The following is a 15,011-nucleotide window of genomic DNA, read 5'->3' on the forward strand; positions in this document are numbered from 1 at the left end:
TGGCAACTATTAAATCATTAGGAATGCTGGAGCAAACAACATTTAATAATATTAATATCTACACTATGTTCGTCTGAGAAGTCAGCTACTTTGGCTTAATATAGGGCACGCTAAAAAGTTGAAGTATGAACTACATGCACTTGTTTCTTCAAACCAAAATAGATTTGGCCGGGGAAGAAACATAAGCTATCATCGTCTGTTTCTGAAGGTGGCATTGCCAAGTTATCCCTAACCTTCAGGCAGCCCACTGACCCCCTCAAATGAACTCATCTGACTGCTTTGGCTTACCTTTTCCACAGATGCATACCGGCTAACCAGCTGCTTCCTCAGATCAGCAATGTGATGGTCATACTTCTTCATGTCTTTCTTGAAGTTTTCTCGGAAGTTGAGAAGGGGTTTCTCCACCTCTGCCTGGAGCTGAAACAAAGGGCAAGGGAAATTTGGTTGAGGAAGGATTAATGGCTGATAATTGATACACCTCTATTTTGGCCATAATTTTTTCAAGGTGTGTGGCATAGGAAATTTCCAGTTTGCGTAGTGTGGGTGACACACTCTATTTTTATTTATTTATTTATTCATTGATTCAAGTTAAATCCCACCCATCCTTCTGAAGGAGTCAATGCTGACAAATATATCCATAATGGAACAATTTATAAAAAACCCCAATTACAATTAAAAATATTTTCTTATCCGCAGCATCTGGTGATTCCAGGATGCCAGGAGCACTATACTTCAGACATCAATTGGAATAGTAACAGCACCGGGGGAGAAAGTATTTTTAGCCTTGTCTCCAAGTTCTGTATTCCTGATTGAAATCTCCTCCTTGAAACTGCTATTATCCCCCCTCAGAGAAAAAGACAGATGCTTGTAACAGTATTGTATTTCCCCCAACAGGACTAGCAAGTGCAGGCGGGGTGGGGGTGGGGAATGGGTGTTCAAAAAATAGCCTTTCCCTTCAGCAACGGTGTGCCAGTCAAAATGCTGCACATCCCAATTTAACAGAGAGAAAAGAGCTGGGAGATCTGGCCATGGATTTCCCGGTCACATCTGTTTTGGCTCTCAAACACAACGACATCAGTACTGTCTGCAAAGCAGACCTATTCTGTCTGAACCAATTGCAGGAACAAAAAAGGCAACCAGGGGAAGGACATTTCCACCCCAAGTCATGACTTAGATGCATGTGTACTACATAACCAGCCAAACACTGACTCAGTATATATTTCAACATGTCTGCAACAATTGAAATCATGAAGCAGGCAAAATTTGTCTGCTGTCTAATCTCTTAACGACTTGATCACGAGAAGGGCAGTTATTCAGCTGAATCAATAGTCTTGGGACTGCTGAGGATTCCTTCCAGCCACAGACTGATGAAAAAAGGTCACTTGAACTAATAGTTTTCTTTCTAAAGCAGTGCTGTGATAGCATTGAAGGTAGTTAATTTCTACCCATCCCAGATTTTCAGACTGAATACCGCCCCCAGCACACATATTATGCAGTAATCACACAACTCATACACCAAACTCCACCCACATTAACTGAGCTTGCAGCCTTGAGCATTGTGATTCCAAGGAAACTGGCAAATTTATCAGATGAAAATGGAAAAAAGTTATTTGCAGAACTTGTCTCTATCAGAGGATATGCACCCAATTAAGTGATAATTCCACAATGTGCTAACCTATTTTTCTGCTTATTTCTAAGCTGCTAACCTTTGAATAAGCCTGTTTATTATTTTTAATCGGAAGCGCAATTCAATGATAAAAGCTTTCAGATTTCACTATTTTAATGCTTTAATCTCTCCCATGGACTTGACTCATAGGACTTGAAAAAGATCAACTTTGGCTGCTTCAAGAATGGTATTTGCCCAGATATGGAAAGAGGATGCTGTTCCAACTAAGGAAGAGTGGCTGACTATACTGATGGATTACGCTGAAATGGCAAAATTAACGGGTGTGCTAAGAAACCAAGAGAATTTTTTATTATTATTAAGGAGTGGGGAATATTTGTGGAATATTTGAAAAATCATGGTATGCAACTAAGTGCATTGGTAGGGTTAACTTAAGCAGTTAAAAGTATAATTAAGATTAATTGTCGAACAATTAAAAAATGGAGTAAAGTGGAAAATGCAGTGTTAAAAATTTAAATAAGAAACCACAAAAGGGGGGGAGGGAAGTCTGACATGTATTTGTATTGGAAGTACAAGACAGTAAGATGTGTATTTGTAAACTTTTGAAAACGGAAAATACTTAATAATAATAATAATAATAATAATAATAATAATAATAAAACTTTGGCTGGTTCATGCCTAAAGTTTGCATATGGTGCTTTCTTAGGAATCAATGAAGGGACCACAGATCAATGGCAAAGGACACGCTTTGAGTGCAGAAGGTCCAAAGTTCAAACCTAGGCATCCCCACTTAAAAAAAGGATTGCAGAACAGATTATGTAAGAGAGCACTGCCAGCCAGAGTAAACAACAGTCTGGCCTGATGAAAGGCAGCTTCCTATCATCCAGCATTAGAGGGCCACAACAGTCATTTGCTTAAATAGCTTCTGATTTTGGGAAAAAGCAACTCACTGGGATCCTTCTGTTCTCCAGACATCTTATCCAGTTTACCCATGAAAATCCCACAAATGCAGCTTTTATGTAAAACTGCACCCCAGTTTTCAGAAAACATGTTCTGCTGGTCTCAACCCCACACAGAAGATTCCTTATGAAGTGATTACCTTGGAGGAAAACTTGAGGTGAACCTCTGCTTCATCAGCCAGGCTTTTCTTCAGCTGAGACCAAGACTCTCCAAGCGTCCTGAAACATATGTTACGGGTAAGAAATTTACTCATTCATTAGCATCCAATTCTCATCATTACAAACGTATGCTTCTGTTAGCAGTAGCATTCCAAATACTACACATAATGGGAACAGTTGCATTTCAGAGTGCTGAACTCAAAAGACAAAAAATGTAAATTATCTTACATAATTTTTCCTCTCTAGACTCATGTTCAGATTCACATTTGGGGGAAGGAAGATGAGCATAATTATTTTCAGCAAAATCTCATCCCATTTCCCCCATCCACCCCCTGGAATAAATTACGCTCACAATTCCTTAGTGCTGTTTAGGCTCATAATTACCATTCATTTGAGACAAACTAACAACTTTTCTACCTGTGCTTTTACTTGTAGTTATAATAATTCAGCAGAGGTAACTAATGACTTCTTCAGCTACTGATTCGAGTGTGTAATTTGATACTTTTTAAATACCAAAAGGGATAGCTTAACCATAAATTGAAGCATAATATGTAGAGTAGCCATAAAATGTTGATTAGATCCAGAGTGTCTCCCATCAGACTCCAATTACATTTAGGAAGGTTTTACCTAATGAGGAGCTGTTTGGATGAGTTGTTTGTTTGTTTCTTAAGCCTCAAAATGTCAAACAATTGAAATGAGCCCATGACAACACAGAGAATTGAATTAATTTTCTCAGGTGACAGAAAATAAACAATGTGATTTCTTTTAATAGCCTTTTCAAACATGTCTTCCAAACTCTTAGTAGCTCCTCCAAGCAAAGTGTCCAATAACTTGTGAGAATTAGTCTAGTGGAGAGAATAATAACATAATGGCTATCAGTTTAGGAAATGAGCTGGAAGTTTACATGAGTTTCATCATTGAAAAAGACAGTATATAAATGTAATGAATGCCAGGTGACAAAGAAAGTTAATCTGCCTTGCTACATGTGTCCCCCCCCCCCCCCATATCACAAAAATTAAATAAGTTCCATAGCCACTGAAACAGAAGAAACGTACAGGGTAAGTAAATGATACTGGACAGTTTGCTAGTGTCTGAAAGCCATCTTAATACTATAGACGGACATGCTGAAATCCAAAGTATTTGTACAAGGCAGGGATTATTTTGCCTACATCTCTTTTGGAACCAGGAATTGAATGCATCCAAGCAGAAACCCAATTCAGTATTTGGTATGCAGGCATGCCCCATTAAAATTCCTCTTGTCCTCCAGAGTAGAAAATGAATAAACTGTGAATTCCTGCAATCAATATACTCTCCTCCAGGAGGACACAAACATTAAAAGGAACAAGGAATTTGTTAAGGGAGCAAACTAAGTTATCAGATGTTTGCGATTCAATTATACTCTGTGGCAAGAAACATCAAAGGGTCTGTAGAGACTCCTTAGATGAACAAATTTATTTAAAGACTAACATTTATTTTGGGATATATTTTTGTAGAGTAGGGTCCACCTCATCAGACGCCACAGCAAACCTAGAATATATGGAACTGCAAAGACTTATAATAAAATGTGAATCACATTTCTGAGTTGGAAAGGACATAAAACATGGTCAAATCCCCATCGCAAGAAAAATGAAATGTATCAAAAGGCTGCATTATATATGCTCATTGACCGCATTGGCAAATAACAGTAAGTCACGGTTAAAGGCTTATTTGGACTGAACAGTGTGCTAGAGCACATTGCCCAATCGCTTCCACTCCAGCTTGTCCCCTAGTGGGAGAAACAAGCCATGAAGCCTGAACCTGAGATGTGGTTTGTTTCACTCTAACAAACCATGACTACTCATCGACATAAAGCCAATGTTTGTTGCTGGCTTGCTTATCTGATCCCAGTTTGGACCTGACAACAAGCCAACGATTCATGGCTGGTTGTTCCCACTGGTGAGGCACAAAGCAGGAGTAATCAGGCAGTGTGCTCTGCTCTGTCTCAATAAGACATTAACTATGGCTTACTGCTACTTGGCAGCTGGCCTGCTATACAGCTGTGCTGGATTGAAACTTCCACGGAAAGAAAAGAGGTACATTTCTCTAGGATCCTTACTTTTCCTTACTTTCTCTTCTAACTTCCAAACACTTAACACATTATTGAAGTATCAATACACTTTTTTCTTTTCATTTTTTTCAATGGACAGGTGAGCAACTGATCCTCTTCTTCCCCCACAGAGAACAAATTACAACCTTTCATTCTTGTGCTGTTTCCAAAGAAAGAAACCACACAGGATGGACCCAGGGTCCAATGTCGATCCCAGACAGAAAACAAGAAAGAGCGGAGAAATTATTTAAGTAAAGGCACAGGTTTTATAGCTACATGGGATTTCATCCACTCTCACAATGGTAAGAATATGACCTTACCCTTCTTCCTGGGCAGCCAATGAGTTTTGTGATAGTTTGGACAAGTTCTTGGCATATTCTTCCTCAATCTTTATCCTGGAGAACGGAAGAACACCAGCAGAAATATATCATTTAGAAGAACAGTATCTCACATTACAATAGATGTTTTCACACATTGTATAACTCAACTTGCAAAACCCAACAAGCTGAGTAATCATTATTGAAAATCCTCACCAAGGTAATACAGGTCAATTCTTGTGTCTTCAACCCTAACCCCATATATCTATGATGATGGAAAGAATAAGTTGTGTGTAACAGGACAAAACAGCTCCACCTCCCTGGTATGTGGAACCAGGTTAGACAGCTCTTTCTGACTTGTCAAAACAGCTGAATCTAGTCCAGCTCTTACCAGAAGCCAAAGCAAGATTTCGGTTTTCTTTAAGTCAAAAAATGTATTTATGATGCAAGAGGATCCACCTGCAAGAGGATCTTTCTCTGCTACTCCTCATAGTGAGATATTCCATTGTTCTACATAGCCCCATCAATACAAACAGGCTGATAAATAAGGTGTGATGAACAAGTAGCCCTTTGACAATCTGCTTGGTCTTCCTCAGGGTCTGAATCTTCCCCTTCCAGGTCTCCTAGCCTTCCCTTGGCATCAGACATTTCTTGAGACCCCAATTCCACCCTACTGGGATCATTCACAGACTCCTTTAGCTCCAAATCCTCAGGCTCCCCCCACTCTTCCTCCTGGCCATACCATCCCCTCCATGAAATTTCCATAGGCAAAGGCACCCCTTGCAAGAAACTCTGTTGTGCATCCAAACTCAGTGCTAAGTAGGACTGAACCCCTCATACATTGGATTATATGTGGGGAGCTCAGTCCAGCTTGGTCTGGATGTGTGAGAGAACTCCTCCCTGAGGAAACTCTCTAGTGCACCCAGTGCTTTTTTCACTTTTTCACAACATTTGAAAAAGAAAGATGCCAATACTCTGTACCCTTGAGTACCTACAGAAAAAAAGCACTGAGTGCATCCAAGGTTTCTCAGTTTGGCTGCTCTTTGAAGTGCCAAAGTCAGGGCTTCAAAGCACCTCACAAAGAACAAGGAACTGCTAAAGGAAGGCTTTTTTCCTGACTTCAGGACTTCAAAGCACCAAAACACTTGATGTCATTTGTTACATTACGTGACTGACAGGTGGGCAGCCCCATCCACCTTTTAAGGCAGATGCTGATGCAACTCTGGTCTGTGGACTATGCTAAAATCGTGGAGCTCTGTACTATGCTAAAATCGTATCTATTTGAAATACCTACACACACCCCAACACTGTGGGGAGCAGTCAATAGTCTCCCAAGTAGGGGGTCAAATACACCCATAGAAAAGACACTGACAAAGAGACAGGTGCCTAAACTGCTATTGTGTTGTTTTTTTAATAACCCCCCCAATCCAAACCAAACATCTCAGTGTCAAGCAAAAACGGAGTTGTACTATTTGATAAAAACTGCTTGGGGGGCTTTTCCAAGTTTCCCCCTTGATAAAGACATTTTCCAAGAAGAGGTGAGAACGATATCAATCCATGTAAACTACTGTTTCTTTTGTAAAGCTGTGAATGGCCTCTGCTCTCCCATTTCCATGGAAGATATGCGATATGGCTATGTAATATATTTATGGACACATATTTATATATTTGCCATTTTGTGCCAAAGGTTACTTTCTGTGCTCAAGAGTTGTGTGGATTTGTTGATGATCTATACTCTGTCAAAAGGATTCCCACTTGTCCTTATGCTTAAGATTTTCCACTGGCACAATATAATGTTTTCCTACCAATTCACCACTGTCCAACTGAAATGGGTAATGGTAGTGGCGCCTTCATTGTCCTCTGACCAGGCAAAGTCCACTCTTGGAACACAGTGTTCCAGTTCTCCATTGCAAGCCATAGAGAAGTAAATCTCCATCCTATTATTATTATTATTATTAGGAGAGCTATTTATAACAGTGCTCTTTTTCTTCTAAGAGTAGTTATAAATAATGAGCAGCTATAAATAATAACTGTTTATCTTTCTCTCTCGCGCCTTCTCCTTTCATGTCCTGCATATATTTTGAGTTATTTAAACTATGTTCTAGCAGAGCAGAGGCAGACCGGATGGGATGAGGAAAGATCCCCACCCCTGGACGTGCTAAAGTCACTGAAGATCGTGAAGTAGAGAGAACTCAAGAGGATTTGTACTTCTATGATTCCTAAGTCTCTACAGTGAAGATTAAAATGGACCCTTAGTAAATACAGGGATTGTACTAATATCAAACAATATGAAAAAATTAAATGCCTTGCTAGTTTGCAACCAGAATTTCTTAAATCTGACAACCCAGCTTTATGATTTCTGGAGACACAGGGGATGAAAATAGAGATCTCTTGAGCATTCTGTTTGTTTGTTTGTTTACAGGACAATCCTGCAGAAAAATACTAGGGGAGGTAATTTTTGCTCATCCCCCCCCCCCATACAGCCCTTGTGAACTCTGAAAATCCACTCTAGAGGGTAGGGGGACTTTCTGGAATAGCATGGAAGGGGTCCCAGGTGTGTGTATATAGGGATATTTATTTATTTATTTAAAAAATCGCCTCCCCACCTTCTGTCAGCCAAAGACTTCACTGGATCTAAGGTCCTTCTCTCAAGTCCTTCCATCTAAGAAGAGCAACTCCGGGCATATAGACAAATGTTATAAAGAGCAGCTCTGGGCATATAGATGTTGCTCCTCCATTCATGTATGATAAGGGACTTCTACTGTCTCCCTATTCCATTTGCAACATTTCCCACACCATTTCCAATCACCAGGAGCAGGTTTTGATGGTTACAGGCTGCAGAAGATGTAAAAGTCCCATTCCATGAGGGTGAATTCTGTTCCTTTCACAGAAGGAAAAATAGGATCCAAGCTACAGAATTGTATGGCTGGGAAACTGGATCAGACCCATCAACTGGCCCTTCTGGAATTAGTTGCCAGCTGAAATTAGGCACCTGCTTGATGTCTGAGTGGCTATCACCGCCTTCTTATTTAAGAAGACTTTCCTTGAAGTGTGACCCAGTCATTTACTGGAACGTTTACTGGAATACTGACTGAACAAATTTTAAAAATGGCTTCATTGTTTTTAAGACTCAGTATCTTTGGTATTTTATCCCATATTACCTTATTGTACATCACTTCAATAGCTTCTTACTGTTCATGAATTCATAAAAACAACAACTGCAGCCACTGAATATTTCAAACCATCTTATTATTGAGAAAGACACACTAACTCACTTGACTTATTTTGAACCACCTATGACAGATACAGTATAAGCATGAAGTGCCACAGTGATACAAGCTTGTGGACAAGTGTTGGGCAGAGGTGCATGTCAGAAAGCATGAGAAGGAGGGCAGGTAACTCTGCAGGCATACAGCATCTTATCTGTGTGAACCACAACATCAAGAGCAGATATCATATACTATTTTACATTAATTTCACAAAAATGAATGCATGTGTTTCTAAAACTGAGCATTTCTACAGTGCTAACATAGCCACAAATTGCTGAATTTGGCCCAGAACCCCATACACAATGCCGATTGAAAAACTTGTTAGCTGTTGATCCTTTTGCTGAATATAAATGCCGTGTGTTCATGTTTGGATAAACCATTTGCAAAGCTTTAGATAAATGAGCTTATGAAAGTGAGAATAAGATACTGCTGGTAGTCTGTAGGAATATAAAGTAGTCAAGACAGAACAGGCCAAGGAACCCATCCATGCTAGTATTCTCCTTCCAAATTTTCAAGACCAAGTGTGCTTAAGTGAAAGCAAGTTATTTACTAAGGGACTAACAGAAGCAGGTGTCTCGCTAATGGAGACAGAAACCAATGAAAGAAGAAGTGAATTTACAAGTTACCTTTCCCGAATAAATTCCGCCATCTCTTTTTGCATTTGCTTTCCTTTCAGTTGTTTCTGAAGAAGAATTTCAAATCCCGAGACGGTGCTGTTTCCTTGAGGATCTTTCTTATCAGTCTAAAGGAAACGTGCAGTTAGAATATATGCCACACTAGAGGCGTCAGAAGATGTGCCAAAGCACTTAGCAGCTCCGGCACGCAGCAGATATCAGAAAGTGGGCTAAGAATTACCTCAAACGCCCCCAAGTCACAAGCTGGCAATTCTATTCAGGATATTTTTGCCTAATGCAACAAATACAACAGCTGCTAGCGGATCTTCAAAGACGACTTCAATAGAGCTAGCAGAATTTCCAGCAAATACCAGATCATTGCCACTAGGGGCTGCTCTGGCATATATGAAACAGGTAGTTAAACAGCAGCAGATTCTGTGTTAATAGGAATTGACAGTATTAATATAAGGGAGAAAACAACCCATGCTTGTGGCAGGGACAAACGACCAAGGTCAAAACTAGACACATATTTTTTTGCAAACTGGCATATAGGCTTCTCTTCCCCATACTCTTACTCAGAATACCTCCTGGCCTACCACACAAGCCTTGCTCCCTGGACAGTTCCTACCTCTTTTCTATCCACTCTCTCCCTCCCCCGCTTATTTGTTGTTTCCCTACTGCTTCTTTATCCCTACAAGGCAATATTGCACAGTGGGTGCTGCAAGATTTGCATTTCTGGCAACCTCTAGTTGTGCAAGAGAATTCTGATGCTGTACATCTAGCGTTTTGCATGCACTTGGAAATATCACATGAAATGTAAAAGAGAAAACAAAATGGTTCCTCGGATGCATGGAACTCAATTGAACTCCACTCTGCCCTCATTCTCTGCGAAGACAACCACATTAATTTTTTTTATCAAGGAAGTCTAAATCATCTAATTTTATTGTTTACAAAAAACCAAAAACATCTGCCCCTCAACCACAAATATTCTGGGTGTAGGAAAACTACATCCTACCCTTATATAATATTTGCAAACTCCCCTTCCCCTTTCAACCATCTGTGTCTGAATGAAACAAATCATGTTGTAGCTGAATTATGCTAAGCACTTATTACAGAACAAGGCTCCAGTCCAATTGGGCTGTGGGTCCTTGGGTGATGATTACTCGTGAGTTTTGTCCAGCGTAAGTAGTTTGGCCATCTTGTTCCTTATACTATTCTCCTCTAAAGTTATCATTACATTTGAAGTTGCAGGGAATTCTCTTATTTCTGTAAAGCTTATCTACTCCAATTTTTTTACAAAAGTTAAAGGATGTGTATGCTGTAATCCAAAACTAAAGTCCATACTCAGATAATTTATTACTACCTTATTACTATCCAGCTCTCCAGGCCAAACAATCAACAATCAGCTTATTAAGAGAGCTCATCCCAGCATCCTGGGGACACCAGACCCCTTTCTGGAAAGGTCTAAGATAAGAAAGGGGAATAATGGCTACACCAGGCATAGGCAAACTCAGACTTCCAGAAGTTTTGAGACTACAATTCCCATCATCCCTGACCACTGGTCCTATTTGCTAGGGATGATGGGAGTTGTAGTCCCAAAACATCTGGAGGGCCAAGTTTGCCTATGCCTGGGCTACACTTTAACACGATGCATTTGTAGAGGACCAGATGGGATGACAGCAAATCAGGAAGATGGTGCTTGAGCACATACATGCTGCCCAGATTTGTATGATGCTGGCTTCCGGGGTTACAAGCCCCAGAATATGACTCAACATAGGAGCCCATTGTAGTCACCCAGTCTTGTGTAATATGGCTGCAATGCAATTAGGTTGTGGAGGTGGGGAAACAACTTCTCCAACATCTTATGCACCTCCTTCCAAGCTTGGATTTTAACCATGTTTGCTAACAGAGATTTTAGCAATATGCTACGTACTGTATGAATCCCGGTTGCTGCAGTAAAGAGCATATGGGTGGCTGCTCACTTACCCAGAAATAATCGCAGTAGCTCCATTCAGAAGGTTTCAGCAACTGCTGCTCCGGCATTGCGTCAGGGTGGGGGAACGTCACACAGTTTATCTGACAAAAAGGAAAGAGGAATACATTGGACGTGCAAAGCAGTTCAGAAACATAGATGCATGTAAACAAAAGCTGCATAAATACAACGCAGCTGGCTTAGGTTCTTGCTGAATGTAATGCTCGCTTTAACCAGGAGATGTCATAGAACGCAGATGTAAGAGATTTTGTGTGGCTGCAATATCTAGGAAGCAGACTAAGCAAAACAGGATCTCTGATCATCAAACCCTGCATGCCTCCTTCTTTTATTTAAAAGAAGAGGGAGGATAAAACTAAGAATGTGAAGTACTTATTGTTAGACTAAAAGCGCAATCCTAGCTATGTCTACCTGGACTTACTTCTAAGCCCAAGTCCAAGCATGCATTGAATCCAATGGGGTTTATGGTCAGGGAAGTGGGGCTAGGATTGCAGTTTAAATCTTACTACCCTCAAAATTGTTTGGATGTTCCTTCTTAAACAGGAACCTTTATGTTTGCCTTGCAATTTCACTTTAGTGATGAAATTCAAAAGGCAACCACTTCACTAAAAATGTTTGCCTCTGTGGAAATTCCTCAAATGTTTCACCCAAACAGGAACCTCCATGTTTGCCTTATCATTTCACTTTTGGGTGAAATCTAGTAGCAGCTCTAGGTAAAACCATTTCTACCTTGGACCGGATGTCATTAAATGAGTTAAAGCTGCCTAAGGGATCTTACAAATGGAAAACCAAATTTTATACAACAGCCTCTGCCAGAAGTACACAGAAAGTCCCAGTGAAGCTAATGGACACAATGGAGAGAAAACCAGATTAATAATAAAATCATTAGACTAATATTCAGATGTTGCACTCCAATGCATATTTTTTAAAAAGCGCAACTGAAAATTATTCCTCTCTGGATCCATAATTCACTAATTTAATTCATGAAGCCTGACAGAAAGCATTTATTTAAATTTATAATCCACCCAACTGCTTCATCTTGGGACAAGAAACAGATACTATAATGCATGCCAAATGCAAAGTTCTCAGTGGTTTAGAGAGATTAGTGGGCTTGAGCTTTGATGAAGCTTCCTAGTTAGAGAGCGACCAAAAAGACCTCCTTAAATGCCCTTACAGTGTACTTGACAAACACTATCAAGAAGCTGTAGGGGACATTTAAAATATAATCTGCATGCGCTCACAAAAATTGGGAGGGAAAGGATGATCAAGTTATTGCGTACAATTATTTTAAGCTATGAATCTCTTGGCCCTGTAAGGGGACTTGGGACATGTGTGTGTGATTCTCCTAATAACACCAGGACAAAATCAAGGATGTACAGGTGCCTATCTCCTTATTGCTATGGTGGCACTAAACCCAGTTCTGTTGTGGGGTACCTTGATAACCTCACTCATTGAAGAAGAAAAAAGAGGAAAAGCCTTGTTCAAATGTCACTGTTTTCCTGCCAGGGGAGAGGAAGAGCCTGCTTCTCTCTTTTTGAAACAAAGATGCTTGCTCTAGTGTTGGAGATGGATGGGGAAAGAACACACAGTTCAAAGAAAAATGTGCTTTTAACTAAATGTTCCCAGAAATGTGGAGGAGAGGTTAGACTTGTCTCCTTTCTATAGAACCACACAACGGCTTGGGTGGATGAGCAAACCTACTTCCATATATATAAGAAAAACATTTTTTTTAAAAAAAATTAATAAACTTTTTAAATACACCCATGAAAGAAATATGAATACAAGCAGAAGGCAGGGGGCTGCACATGCCATCCCAGTCCCAATAATCACCCCATGCACTGGCCATATCTTCACCGTTTCCAATTGTCCCATGCAGAGTGAAGAAGGTATAAAGGGGGCTATTTGCATGCGTTCGCCTGAACTGTGCCACATGTTGAAGTGAACACAGATGGAAGCCTTATTCACGCCATTCCCAACCAAAATAGTACGACCAAGGACATGGTAAGGCAGGGAAGGGGACAATGTGAGTGGGGACGCTGTGCACAGCCCCATGTCACCTACTTGTGTTAATAGGCTCAATTGCCCAAACAAAGGTATCCAGATTAGGGGCATGTGTGAACTTGCAACAGGCACTGCCCAACAGACAACTGGGACAGTCAAAGGTACAGTGGTACCTCAGGTTACAAACACCTTGAGTTACAAACACTTCAGGTTACATACTCCGCTAACCCAGAAGAAGTACCTCGGGTTAAGAACTTTACCTCAGGATGAGAACAGAAATTGTGCCCTGGCGGAGTGGCAGCAGCAGGAGGCCCCATTAGCTAAAGTGGTACCTCAGGTTAAGAACGGTTTCAGGTTAAGAAGGGACCTCCGGAACGAATTAAGTTCATAAGCAGAGGTACCACTGTGTATCTTTTCTGTTGTAGCTGAGCTGACAATGCATTTGGATTTGTTTCACTTTTCCAGGGTATAGCTTGAAACACTACAAAATACATATAAATTGGGTTGACCCGATAGCCAGAAAGAACACATGCACAAAGAAGTCAAGGTGTCCAGCAGTCAAAGGTGATTCTGTAATATGAAGACTGAAATGGTTCAGACAATCGTATATCGGTTTAATAAACCAAGATATGAATGAGCCTTTCCTCCTTTCTTGTCCCTCCGTCTGGTACAAGCTATAATTAAATGAGGAAGCTTCTAACTAACTACAGTTTCCTGTTAAGTCCGAACCAGGAAAACCTTGGAACAAGCCAGGATATTAAACAAACTCCAATTCATAGTTGAATACCCTGGCTTGTTCTAATGCTAGTAACCAGAGTTTCCCAGAATGAATAAAAACCAAAAACTAAGTTTAGAGACTTCCTGGTTTATATTGTGGCTCACTGAAAAGGAACAAAGGTGCTGGGTGTGTGAGCAAAAGGCTTGCTCATAACTTGGCTTCCTTAGGTATAGATATGATCATCCAAATGTGGCCAGAAATTGGTCATAACCTGAATAGGAACACCACAGAAAAAGAAGTGTCCTTGCTGGTAATGCTAACAAGAGAGTGCACTGGAGTTGCTCTTATTAAATGGCAACAAGCAGAATTTTTATTTTATTTTTTGGCAGGGAGGAAAATGAACATCCATGAAAACTGGAATGGTAACACAAAAGAAAGAGTGTTTCATTCAAGTCGTAGGATGGGATCACAGAAGTTATGAGACACTGGAATGCAAAGAACCACATCCAACATATGTAACTCTAAGCCTCTCATGAGGTTGTCAATTGCCAGAAAGGTCAACTTGCTTCATTTTCAGCAGAGAGGGTTTTTAAATATATATTTTAGCACTTGTTGGCACCTGAAGGGTGTCATTGCATGGTGGATTATCACTTGCCTACAACATGGTTTGGAGACATTTCCAGATGTTTCGAATTTCTGCTAAAACTTCTTAGCAGAGTATTTCCACTGGATGTGACCAAGTTTTAAGAGCACAATTTCTCATCAAACTGCTGTAGGAGAAAATGCCACACTGGGAGTGTATATGTGAGACAGATCTTTAAGTCCTGTGTGCTGCAGCAGAGAAAACTGGAAGAGGAGCATATAAAGGAGCGTTTGTGTCACAGGAAGAAGCTAGGTAATTTTTAGACCTCGGACTTAATGGTTTTACATGCCTATCTTTTTAGATCAGTGTCTCTCAAACTTGAGTCACCAGCTATTGTTGGACTACAGCTCCCATCATCCCACTAGCCCTACCAGCTAGGGATGATGGGAGTTGTAGTCCAATAACAGCTGGGAACCCAATTTTGAGAAAAATTACTTCAGTTGTGAAGCACACTCAACATTTCTCCTCTCTCACCCACTACCCCCAGAAAGTTAGTAACTTCTGTATATTACCCATGAGAAACATGGCTGTGTTCACACATACAGCTAAACCACAGTTTGGTGCAACAGGAATGAGCCACTCAAGCTTATGACTACTCCTATGTACTGTGAAGGACTTTTGACTGTGGTTT

The 15,011-nt window shown here is 40.4% G+C and overlaps 1 protein-coding gene across 5 annotated transcripts in view; it reads right to left on the bottom strand.

Moving 5' to 3' along the window:
* GAS7 (growth arrest specific 7) overlaps positions 1-15,011 on the bottom strand; it is a 135,757-nt gene that overhangs the window by 12,523 nt on the left and 108,223 nt on the right. For all 5 annotated transcript variants that reach the window (XR_014560975.1, XM_083725902.1, XM_083725903.1 and 2 more), the window contains exons 6-10: positions 11,015-11,104; positions 9,041-9,156; positions 5,149-5,223; positions 2,724-2,802; positions 289-417 (exon numbers count right to left, since the gene is read on the bottom strand). Coding sequence is in view for 4 of the 5 variants with exons in the window: in XM_083725902.1 (XP_083582028.1) it covers positions 289-417; positions 2,724-2,802; positions 5,149-5,223; positions 9,041-9,156; positions 11,015-11,104 (489 nt within the window). In the remaining variant the exon portion in view is untranslated. The remainder of the gene's footprint in view (positions 1-288; positions 418-2,723; positions 2,803-5,148; positions 5,224-9,040; positions 9,157-11,014; positions 11,105-15,011) is intronic.

This window comes from Podarcis gaigeae (genome assembly GCF_964106915.1).
Source record: "Podarcis gaigeae genome assembly, chromosome: 2".
NCBI lineage: Eukaryota > Metazoa > Chordata > Lepidosauria > Squamata > Lacertidae > Podarcis > Podarcis gaigeae.